The sequence below is a fragment of the Salmo salar genome, chromosome 15 (assembly GCF_965601325.2).
Source record: "Salmo salar chromosome 15, fSalSal1, whole genome shotgun sequence".
Taxonomy (NCBI): domain Eukaryota; kingdom Metazoa; phylum Chordata; class Actinopteri; order Salmoniformes; family Salmonidae; genus Salmo; species Salmo salar.
In genome coordinates this window covers 72,305,836-72,318,460 of record NC_138305.1, presented here as the reverse complement: position 1 = coordinate 72,318,460, position 12,625 = coordinate 72,305,836, and the positions used below count along the sequence as shown (strand labels likewise).

Here is a 12,625-nt window from a genome sequence, read left to right as displayed (position 1 = left end):
AACAATAATAGAACCTTACAGTGAAATGCTTACTTAAAAGCCCTTAACCTTCAATACAGTTTTAATAAAATACCACAAAAAAAGTAAGAGATAAGAATAACAAATAATTAAAGAGCAGCAGTGCATAACAATAGCGGGGCTATATACAGGGGGGTACCGGTACAGAGTCAATGTGCGGGGTCATCCGTGTCGACGTAATTTGTACATGTAGGTAGAGTTATTAAAGTGACTATGCATAAATAATAACAGAGAGTAGCAGCAGTTTAGAAGGGGTGGGGCAATGCAAATAGTTCAGGTTGCCATTTGATTAGGTGTTCATGAGTCTTATGGCTTGTGGGTAGAAGCTGTTTAGAAGCCTCTTGGACCTAGACTTGGCGCTCCGGTACCACTTGCTGTGCGGTAGCAGAGAGAACAGTCTGACTAGTGTGGCTGGAGTCTTTGGCAATCTTTAGGGCCTTCCACTGACACTGCCTAGTGTAAAGGTCCTGGATGGCAGGAAGCTTGACCCCGGTGATGTACTGGGCCGTACGCACTACCCTTCTGTTGTCATCAGCAAACTTAATGATGGTGTTGGAGTCGTGCCTGGCCATGCAGTCATGAGTGAACAGGGAGTACAGGAGGGGACTGAGCATGCACCCCTGAGGGGCCCCTGTGTTGAGGATCAACGAGGCAGTTGTGTTGTTGCCTACCCTTACCACTTGGGGGCAGCCCGTTAGGAAGTCCAGGATCCAGTTGCAGAGGGAGGTGTTTAGTCCCAGGGTCCTTAGCTTAGTGATGAGCTTTGAGGGCACTATGGTGTTGGAACACTGAGCTGTAGTTAATCAATAGCATTCTCACATAGGTGTTCCTTTTGTCCAGGTGGGGAAGGGCAGTGTGGAGTGCAATAGAGAGTGCATCATCTGTGGATCTGTTAGTGCAGTATGCAAATTGGAGTGTGTCTAGCGTTTTTGGGATAATGTGAGCCATGACCAGCCTTTCAAAGCATTTCATGGCTACAGATGTGAGTGCTACGGGTCGGTAGTCATTTAGGCTGGTTACCTTAGTTTTCTTGGGCACAGGGACTATGGTGGTCTGCTTGAAACATGTTGGTATTACTGATTCAGACAGGGAGAGGTTGAAAACGTCAGTGACGACACACTTACCAGTTGGTCAGCGCATGCTCGGAGTACACATCGTGTTAATCCGTCTGGCCCAGCGGCCTTGTGAATGTTGACCTGTTTAATGGTCTTACTCACATCAGCTGCGGAGAGCGTGATCACACAGTCGTCCGGAATTTCTGATGCTCTCATGTGTGTTTCAGTGTTACTTGCCTCAAAGCGAGCATAGATGTTATTTAGCTCGTCCGGTAGGCTTGTGTCACTGGGCAGCTCTCGGCTGTGCTTCCCTTTATAGTCTGTAATGGTTTGCAAGCCCTGCCACATCTGACGAGCATCGGAGCCGGTGTAGTACAATTCGATCTTAGTACTGTATTGATGTTTTGCCTGTGATGGTTCGTCAGAGGGCATAGCGGGATTTCTTATAAGCTTCCTGGTTAGAGTCCCGCTCCTTGAATGCGGCAGCTCTACCCTTTAGCTCATTGCGGATGTTGCCTGTAATCCATGGCTTCTGGTTAGGGTATGTACGTATAGTCACTGTGGGGACCACGTCCTCGATGCACTTATTGATAAAGCCAATGACTGATGTGGTGTACTCCTCAATGCCATCGGAATAATCTCGGAACATGTTCCAGTCTGTGCTAGCAAAACAGTCCTGTAGTTTTTAGCATCTGCTTCATCTGACCACTTTTTATTGACCGTGTCACTGGTGTTTCCTGCTTTTAATTTTTGCTTGTAAGCAGGAATCAGGAGGATAGAATTATCGTCAGATTTGGCAAATGGAGGGAGAGCTTTGTTTGCGGAGTATAGGTGGTCTAGAATAATTTTTTCCCCCTCTGGTTGCACATTTAGCATGCTGATTAGAAATTAGGTAAAACTGATTAAGTTTATCCTACGGTTTTGACATGGTGTACAGGGAGAATAATGTAAGAACGGCCCATTTTAGAATTCTGTCGCTTTCCATTTCAAAAGTGCTGAACAAACAGGAATGTCCACTACGTCCGTCATAGCTCACGCATCTAATGTCATCAACGAAATTACGGCTTGCCTCTTATCCGGTCATCAGTCCCTTATGCCGTAGTTTGTACATCTCAATTGTTACACTGCATTACACAAAAAGTATGTGGACAACTGTTCGTCAAACATCTCATTCCAAAATCATGGGCATTTAATATGTGGTTTGTCCCCCCCGTTGCTGCTATAACAGCCTCCACTTTTTTGGGAAGGCTTTCCACTAGATGTTGGAACATTGCTGTGGGGCTTCCATTCAGCCACAAGCATTTGTGAGGTCGTGCACTGATTTTGGACGATTAGGCATGGCTCACATTCAGTGTTCCAATTCATCCCGAAGGTGTTCGATGGGGTTGAGGTTAGGGCTCTGCAATCCAGTCAAGTTCTTCCACACCGATCTCGACAAACCATTTTCGTATGGACCTTGTTTTGTGCACGGGGGCATTGTCATTCTGAAACGGGAAAGGGCCTTCCCCAAACTGTTCCCACAAAGTTGGAAATATAGAATCATCTAGAATTTCGTTGTATGCTGTAGTGTTAAGATTTCCCTTCACTGGAACTAAGGGGCTTGAAAAACAGTCACAGACCATTATTCCTCCTCTACCAAACTTTACAGTTAGCACTATGCGTTCGGGCAGGTAGCGTTCTCCTGGCATCCGCCAAACCCAGATTCGTCCGTCGGACTGCCAGATGGTGAAGCGTGATTAATCACTCCAGAGAATACGTTTCCACTGCTCTAGAATCCAATGGTGGCAAGCTTTACTCCTATCCAGCCGACGCTTGGCATTGCGCATGGTGATCTAAGGCTTGTGTTAGGCTCCTCGGCCATGGAAGCCCATTACATGAAACTCCCAACGAACAGTTCTTGAGCTGAAGTTGCTTCCAGAGGCAGTTTGAAATTTGGTAGTCAGTGTTGCAAGCGAGGACAGCACTTAGAGTTGACCGGGGTTGCTCTAGTAAGGCAGAAGTTTGACGAAGTGACTTGGAAAGGTGGCATCCTATGACGGTGCCACGTTGAGTCACTGAGCTCTTCAGTAAGGCCATTCTACTGCCAATGTTTGTCTATGGAGGTTGCATGGCTGTGTGCTCGATTTTACAAGGTGTGGCTGAAATAGCCGAATCCACAAATTTTGAAGGGGTGTCCACATACTTTTTTATATTCTGTTACGTTACAGGCTTATTCTAGAGTCGATGAAATATTTTTTTCCCCTCATCAATCTACACACAATACCCATAATAACAAAGAAACGTTTTTTTTTTTTTTTTATTTGTGCAAATTTCTTAAAAATGTAAGACTGAAATATCACATATACAGGTCCTTTACTCAGTACTTTGTTGAAGCACCTTTGGCAGCGATTACATCCTCGAGTCTTCTTGGGTATGACGCTACAAGCTAAGCACACCTGTATTCGGGGAGTTTCTGCCATTCTTCTCTGCAGATCCTCTCAAGCTCTGTCAAACCCTCCCCTAACCTGGACGATGCTGGGCCAATTGTGCGTCACCCTATGGGACTCTCAATCACGGCCGGTTGTGATACAGCCCTGGATCGAACCCAGATCTGTAGTGACGCCTCTAGCACTGCAATGCAGTGCCTTTGACCGCCGCTCCACTCGGGAAGCCCAAATATTTATTTTTCAACAAAAAGTTCAGTAATGGACCCATGTAACTCCAGTTGATATTGTGAGGGTTGTTTTGTTTGCGCAATGCGCTGTCTGCGTCGGTATATTGTCTATAAGTGGATCCTCGTGATTGTATTTTCCTAGCTTTTTAGACCACATAGGCCTATTAAAATACTTCAAATGTTTGGCTGAGTCTCTCTCTCTCAATTTTCAAATCAATTCAGTGGACTTTATTGACATGGCAAGTTAAATGACTTACATTGTCAAAGTATACATATAACAAAAAACTGTGAGACCAACAGCAATAAGGCATCAATAGTAGTAGTGGAAATGTGATTAGCATTAACAGCAACTACAACAACAATATTAATGAGAATAACAATACATTGAAGCAATAGCAGTAGACCCGTCTCAACATGACTGAGAAGCCACATGACAGGATATGAAAAACAAAACCAAAATGGGAAATATTACATTGCACTTTTCACTGGCTGTCCCTCAGGTTGTGGAAGGAGGACACATATTTGGGCTTTTCACCCAATAAATATGTCATTTTTCCTCATGTTTTTATAGTTTAAAATTCTTTGTACTGAATGATAGTTTTGGGAAATAAATATTGTCTTAGGTCTGAGTATTTATCACAGTGTAATAGATAATGCAACTCTGTCTCTACTGCTCCCCTGGAGCAGAGTGAGCACAGCCTGTCCTCTCTGGGCAGCCAGGTTTGCCTGTGACGACCGGTCTCTATAGCCAGACTGTGCTCACTGAGTCTGTACCTAGTCAGTGTTTTCCTCAGTGTTCTGTCTGTCACAGTGGTCAGACAGACTGACACCATGTACTGTCTGTTTAGAGACAAATAGCATTGAAGTTTATTTTGATTTTTTTTGTTGTCTTTCCAATAGGTGATATATTTATGTTTTGCTTTGTGATGATTTGGTTGGGACATTTTCTAAGTGTTTTCTCTCTTTGTGTGAGGTGACTGAAAGAAAAGTAAAGTTAAGGCCTCAACGTCTTGCTACATCTACCTGAATTTCTGTCGGTGTCCATTTTTGAAAGCGCTGAACGAATAGGCCTACCTTGTTGTAGCTCATTTGCTTGCACTTGCTTATACTTAGCTCTAAGTGTTAATGATATAAAAACAAACATTATGAATTCACTGAACACAAATGTGATGCTTGTGTGTGGTTCAAAAGTCATGTCAGCATTCGTTATTACCGAAGGAGAATGTGGTTCTTATCAAGTTACACGAATCCACAAGGAGTCAATAGAAACCATTTTTTATTTAAGCATGTCAGCCGAATCAGCTATGGTTTTTAGAAAGGCGGTAAATGAGGCTGAATGAGCTGTTTCGCTGCCAGACGAAGCCCAGCTGATAAGATGTAGCGGTGGTAAGGATTCACTCCACGGTGCTGAAGGGAAAGCACTGCTGTTGGAACAGCTTTTATCTAGGCCCTAATTAGTTTTTGGGCACCGTTTGTCACCATTTATAGTGCAATTAATGTGTTGTATAGTGGCTTTGCTGGCATGCCTTTTTGTTTTTTAAATCAAACCCGACCAAGATTTTCATGCTAAAATTGCCACTGAGTAAGGCCAAATTCTGTTTCATCAAATCTTTTATTTAAATATATTTGTTTGATACCTTAAGGGGGCCTACAACTCCAAATCAAATAGCTAAATGATCCTTGGTATGACAATCTTAAAACAATTCCATATGTTAGCTTAGTAGAACTCACAAATGCGAGTGAAATGCACTGTGGAGCCCTGATCTCCCGCCAACGTGGCTAGTGAAATAGACATCTACCCGCCAATGCCAAAATCTAGCTGGATTTGGCAGGTGGCGGGAGTTAATCACCCCCTCCTCTCCTGCCTGACTGGCCCTCCCCTCTCCCCCTCACAGGAACAGTTCTCAGAAGTCCTGGATGCCATGTTTGAACTGCGCGTACAGCCCCAGGAGCATGTCATCGACCAGGGAGACGACGGAGACAACTTCTACGTTATCGAGAGGTGTGTGTAGTTACTTAGGAATCTTAACAATCAAGATATTCACTAGAAAGCAGCATTCATAACAAACACACCCCCACTCATCTTCCAACAAGCCCCCCTTGGGCATGATCCTCTAGTTGTTTTGTCTGCCGTGCGTCCTGGGCCTAGGCTCTATGTTTGTGTCCCAAATGGCACCCTTTTCCCTATATGGTGCACTTTCTTTTGACCAGAGCCATATGGCCTTGGTCAAAAGAAGTGGGCTACATAGGTAATAGGCTGTGTCTCAAATGGGACCCTGTGAGTGGGCTTATTCTCTCTGCACCTTAAGCTCCCTCCTCAGTCATGCTAGTGCCTCAGCCTGGGAGGCTTAGGTCTAGATGCACGTCATAAGCATGTTAACCAATTCCCTCCCTACGCTCTGCCTTGCAAAGCATCATGGGAAACCCTTTGGTCACCTACATGGCCAAGTGATCATCATACTAATCCCCCCCCAAACAAAGTTAATGCTCCACCGGCAACCACAAAGTAAATTCCCAGAACTGAACTCGTAGTACTCTTGGCCCCCCCTCCCCCCTGGTTGGTCAATCCCAAGAGTGGTGCGTAATGGTCTTAAGAAAACATGAAGTCCAAGCTACAGGTGAGAGATTTAGATCAGTGATCAACTTTATTGTAGATGAAGAGTAGTCTGCATGGTTTCCAAATATCTCATGTTTGAGTTTTCTAATATTATTAGACCGTTCTTAATTTCTCTTTTGTCTCTCTACTCTCTCGACCCTGTTTTCTTTATTTCTTTTTCTTTCTTTCTTTCTCTTTCTTTCTTTTTCTTTCTCTTTCTTTCTTTCTTTCTTTCTTTCTTTTCTTTTTCTTTTTCTTTTTCTTTTTCTTTCTCTTTCTTTTTCTTTCTTTCTTTCTCTTTCTTTCTTTCTTTCTTTCTTTCTCTTCTTTCTTTCTTTCTTTCTCTTCTTTCTTTCTTTCTTTTCTTTCTCTTCTTTTTTTCTCTTCTTTCTTTCTTTCTCTTCTTTCTTTCTCTTCTTTCTTTCTTTCTCTTCTTTCTTTCTCTTCTTTCTTTCTCTTCTTTCTTTCTCTTCTTTCTCTCTCTCTCTTTTTCTCTTTCTTTCTTTATTTTTTTTGTCTTTCTTTCTTTCTTTCTTTTTTTCTTTCTTTTTTTCTTTCTCTTTCTTTCTTTTTCTTTTCTTTTTTCTCTCTTTCTTCCTTTTTCTCTTTCTCTCTCTTTCTTCCTTTCTTTTTCTTTTCTTTTTTCTCTCTTTCTTCCTTTTTCTCTTTCTCTCTCTTTCTTTTTCTTTCAGAGGAATCTATGACATAGTGGTACTGATTGATGGCGTAGGGAAGTGTGTGGGGCAGTATGACAACAAAGGCAGCTTCGGGGAGTTGGCACTGATGTACAACACCCCCCGCGCTGCCACTATCATCGCCACCCAGGAGGGGGCGCTCTGGGGCCTGGTGAGAGACACACCCACACTGCCCTGACACTTGACCTCTAGTTCACACTGCTATGCTCTACCACAGCACCTCCCTGTGGACACCAGGGAGAATAACACAGTGGCCATATATTAGAGATACATAATGTTTTGAGAAAAATAGTGTTTTTTTAGACATCATTGCGAAATTCAAGGAGTTGACAGTTCAAGGAGTTGACAGTTCAAGGAGTTGACCAATTCAAGGAGTTGACCAGTTCAAGGAGTTGACCAGTTCAAGGAGTTGACCAGTTCAAGGAGTTGACCAGTTCAAGGAGTAAGGAGTTGACCAGTTCAAGGAGTTGACCAGTTCAAGGAGTTGACCAGTTCAAGGAGTAGAACAGTTCAAGGAGTTGACAGTTCAAGGAGTTGGTCTTATGGGTCTACTTGATGTCATAGGGCCCCCCCTTGCTTGCGAGAACAATTAAGGAAATGAGGAAAGGCCCATTCCTCTACTTGTACCATGTCCTGAGAACTCCCGCACCAGCTACTGAAATGCACCTTTTGTTAAAGGCCCAGTGCATTCAAACAAGTGATATACCTGTGTTTTTATATTTTCACACTGCGGTTGGAATAATACTGTGAAATCGTGAAAATTATGAGAAGGCCCTTTTAGTGTAAGAGCTGTTTGAAAAGACCGCCTTAATTTCAGCCTCTTTTAGTGGGATGATTTTGGCCTACATCACCAGGCAGTAAATAAGTTAATAGACCAATAAGAAAGAGCTCCAAACTTCTCGGCCATTAACAGCTAGTTTTCAGTTTTCCCCTCCCCACTCAGACAACTCCCAGACCACTCCCAAACAGTCCTAGCAACGTTCTTGCTTCTAAAATTGCCCTTTGCTAAGAAGCAATTTTAGTTTCTTTTTGACTATTTTAATTGAAAACAATCACTGTAAGGTACTTAATTGTTACCCAGAAATGATTTGCTATTGAGAGAGAAAAAAAAGATGGCTGCATTGGACTGAAGTGAATCAGGTCAAATTACATTTTCTTGGTCACATACACATGGTTAGCAGATGTTATTGCGAGTGTAGCGAAATGCTTGTGCTTCTAGTTCCGACAGTGCAGTAATATCTAACAAGTAATACCTAACAATTCCACAACAAATACCAAATACACACAAATCTAAGTAAAGGAATAGAATAAGAATGTATAAATATGTGGATGAGCAATGTCAGAGCAGCATAGGCTAACATGCAATACATAGTATAGAATACAGTATATACATACTTTGAACTTTAAGACTCTTTATGTAAATGAAAAGTGCTATAAAAGTTGAATGAATGATATATTATTAGATGATGATTGTAAATGTTATAGAAGATTAGTACATAGATATTATAGTAAATGGTGGCAGATCTATCCATAACTTTCCCCCACTAGAAATGTATAACATAAGAAGGAAATAGCCGGTCTGTGTTTAGCCGGTGTCGGTGTGATTGAGTGTTATCCTGCCTGTCTGTGTGACCGTGACCGATGCTGTCTGTGACACCATCAGGACCGGGCCACGTTCCGTAGGCTCATTGTGAAGAACAATGCCAAGAAGAGGAGGCTGTACGAGCAATTTGTGGAGTCTGTGCCTCTACTGAAGTCTCTGGAGGTGAGGAGGGGAAGATGGACAGTGATACATGTAGCACTGATATGGCCACCTTGCCTTTGCTTTTCCTCGTCAAACCTCTCTCCCGCTCTTCTACCCCTCTTAGTTATCCGAGAGGATGAAAATTGTGGATGTATTAGGAATGAAGACGTTTTCCGATGGCGAACGCATCATCATGCAGGTAGGACGTTCTCCATTGTTAACGTGCTGAAGGTTGTCTTGGCATTACTGGTAATGACGACCGCGAAGAGTTGTAAATGTGACGGTCCCTGTTGGTTTGTGTTGCGGTGTAGGGGGACAGTGCAGATTGTTTCTACATCGTGGAGACCGGAGAAGTGAAGATTATGATGAAGAGCAAAGTAAGTCTACTTCCTCCTTTTCTCACCCTCTCGTTTCTGTCTGTGCCTCATCACCAGATAATGTTTAAAAAAAATTGCTTTGTTTTATGTTCAAGTCGCCCTGTTATTCTTTTCTCTCTCCTTTTTTCTCATATGTACTACATAACAAACCTGCGCCCAAAGACAAAGATGGTATGACTAATCATTTAAATTGCAATATTAACAATGAGTAATAATACAAGTTGAGCACAGCGATCCTTTTTGAAAAGAATCAAACAATTGTGATTCGAATCTGAATATTTGTCATTCATAATCCAGAAAAATGTTTTAATTATATTTTAGCTAGCTAAGTAGCTATGGTTCCTAACGTTAACTAGCACTAGTTGGCTGTACCTGCGCCAAAACTCCTTCTCATCTTAATAACTTCTCCATCTGATAACTTCTTAGTAAATGGTGAGCCAACCATTTTGTTTCCAGCACTTTTCTATAAGACAGAACGGTGCAAGACAGAACATTTCCAGATCCTGTCTACCTTCTGCTATGAGTTTTTTTAAAAATGTTTTAATATGAACATTTAGTTTTCATAACGCATTGCTTGTGTGCTGCTTTTAGTGTCTGCATGGTCATTACTGTGTATTAATTGGTGTTGTATGTATTAGCTGCTGCAGTCAAATTTCCCCTTTCGGGATCAATAAAGTATTTTTTCTCAATAGTGAGTTTTCTCATGGCTCTGTCCAGACTTGGGTTCAAATACTATTTAGGGTATTTCAATGACTTTCAAACTGTCTTAGAAAGGAAGTCTTGATTTTCTACAAGTAGCTGAATATTGGAATGTATTTCAAAGTACACTTGGAATGTATGGGCATATATTTGAAAATACAAATATTTAAATACACCATGCATTTAAACTGTTCAGCTATCTATAGGAAGTTATTTGTAGCTGATTTGGCCACATTATTTGAAAATACTCAAATACACAGAAATGAAAGATATTTGAACCCAGGTCTTACTCTGTCCCTCTGCAGCAGACATGGCCTATAGCCTAGTGAACAACATGTTTGGGCTTCCTTGGTGCTCGTGCTCCATGCTAAAACATCATTTTGTGAATATTTGAATCGGCAACCAATGATTTGAATCCGCTACATATTATTCCAATTAGAGTAAACAAATTGAATCCTCTTTTCTGTAACCCCCCCCCCAAAAATAAATAAATAAACTCCTCTCTCCCTCAAGACAAAGGCGAACCAGGAGGATAATGTGGAGGTTGAGATCACCCGCTGTAGCAGGGGTCAGTACTTCGGGGAGCTGGCCCTGGTCACCAACAAGCCCCGCGCTGCATCAGTGTACGCTGTAGGAGAGGTCAAGTGCTTGGGTAAGGCCCCTCCATACATTTACAGATATTTGTGTGTGTGTGTGTGTGTGTGTGTGTGTGCGTGTGTGTTATTTTGACACAGACACACATGGGTGGGTGTCCATCTGCGTGACAGAGATTTTCTGTTTGTTGTGTCTCCCTGAATCTCTTAATGGTAGATTACTGGCTTGTAAGTGTTGTAGGTGACTATCCCTCCCCCCCCAAACACATAGTTACAGACGTACTCGTGATAATGTTCAGCTCTCTTATGAATTCTAAAGTCTTTGCACATCTCACAGTTCTCCAGGCGTATGGTTAGGGTATCAACATTGTCATGTGAATTAAATGGCAATATCTGCACACTTTAGCGTGCTCCACTATAGTTTTATTGCAATGTTTTGACTGGGAGGTCTGGAGTGTTTAAGCTAAGCGTTGCAGAGAACCTTCGGAAATAAACTATACAGGAGGATATGCTACAGCAGGGTGATATTCATTAGTGCACACCGTAGTGACGCGTTTTGCAGCGGAACATGAAAACAAGTTCAGGAAGTCCCTCCCCGTTTCGGGCTGTTTGCTTCCGTTTGGTTCTTAGATTGACACCTGGGTCATATTCACGATCTGTTGTGCAGCTGTGTGAGCGATGCTGTCTCCTGTGTTTTTCAGTAATAGACATCCAGGCGTTTGAGCGTCTGCTGGGTTCCTGTAAGGAGATCATGAAGAGGAACATCACCCACTACGAGGAGCAGCTGGTAGCTCTGTTTGGCTCCAGCATGGACCTGAGAGACTGACCACCCTCCTCTGTGCCTTACACAAGCAAATTTACATGAATTAAAAGATACACACCCACTTACATAGTATAAGTACACTCTGACACAAGATTTTCTAGCTCAACACTCCTTTATAAGCTCACTAATAGGTGTACACACCCTTTCTACTCACCCCGAAATATCACACACCCTCTTACAGTTGCTTGAACCTCCTTCAGCCTCTTTGTTTGAATTGAAAAAGCGGTGTCCCTGCTGATACAACCCTGCCACCGCCACAGCATAGCAAGGACATACTACACGCACGCACTCATGAAGGCTTGTCCTTTCTCTCTCACAGATGCATCACACACACACACACACACGCCAACAAACCTCCGCCAAGGACCCATGCACTCCGAAAGGCACCACCCACACTTTAAAATACAGACACCCGATGAAAAAGAAAATACATTTAAAAAGAGAGCAAAATAAAAAGTAAAAAATGCACAAAAAAAAATGTAAAGGTTTAAAGAGAAGTTTTAGAATCATTTTATGAAGATAAACCGAAGCTTTGATAAAATATGATTTAAAAAAAGTGTTTCTTTGGGGTTGAGTCCTTTCTGAAAGCTCTCCTACTGTTGTTGATTGATTCAGTTAGTGCCGGTGATTACCACAGAGGACCCTACCTTTCAGGGCTATTGTTGTCATTAATCCACACATGTATTGATTAATGTATTATTATATATTCATTATTTTGTTTTACTTTGACCAATTCAGATAAAGCACCATCTCTGACAATGTCAAACAAAAATATAGTGCTTATTTCTCCTTGATCATTCTGAATGAGTTGTCTTGGATAAGAATAAAGCAAACATTTTTATTATATTGCTGTGTCAGTGTGTTGCTTGTATTGGGTGAAAATATACATTTATTACATGTTATGGTTTCCTGATTATAGAAGAGCCATTGTTTGATATGGGGGGAGGGGGGTCACCCCTATTTAACCATCCAATGACTGTATATGGTTTATTTCCTGTCGTTTTCTAAAATATGCTATGACCCATTATTATACCTTTAACTAGGCAAGTCAATTAAGAACAAATTCTTATTTACAATCACAGCCTACCCCAGACGACGAGGAGCCAATTGTGCGCCACACTATGGGACTCCCAATCGCAGCCTGGATTCGAACCAGGGACTGCAGTGACGCCTCTATACACTGAGATGCAGTGCCTTAGACCGCTGCACCACTCGGGAGCCCACATGGAAACGAGCTCACAGCCAAAGATTTTCTAGTGTATTTCCCGACAGAGTGCATGACATGGTTAAATCCTGATCGCAGACCAGTGAAAGTGACTGAACCATAGACGGATTAGTTTGATCACCGATCCAGGAACGGTGCGTCTCACTC

General features: G+C 42.3%; 1 protein-coding gene across 1 annotated transcript in view; it reads left to right on the top strand.

Annotated features, from left to right (window-relative positions):
• LOC106572271 (cAMP-dependent protein kinase type II-alpha regulatory subunit) overlaps window positions 1–12,099 on the top strand; it is a 46,929-nt gene extending 34,830 nt beyond the window's left edge. The window contains exons 4-10 of the mRNA XM_014146327.3: window positions 5,622–5,728; window positions 7,015–7,168; window positions 8,681–8,782; window positions 8,886–8,960; window positions 9,073–9,138; window positions 10,351–10,489; window positions 11,132–12,099. Of these exons, the coding sequence (XP_014001802.1) occupies window positions 5,622–5,728; window positions 7,015–7,168; window positions 8,681–8,782; window positions 8,886–8,960; window positions 9,073–9,138; window positions 10,351–10,489; window positions 11,132–11,256 (768 nt within the window). The 3' untranslated portion in view covers window positions 11,257–12,099. The remainder of the gene's footprint in view (window positions 1–5,621; window positions 5,729–7,014; window positions 7,169–8,680; window positions 8,783–8,885; window positions 8,961–9,072; window positions 9,139–10,350; window positions 10,490–11,131) is intronic.
• The last annotated feature ends 526 nt before the right edge of the window (window positions 12,100–12,625 follow it).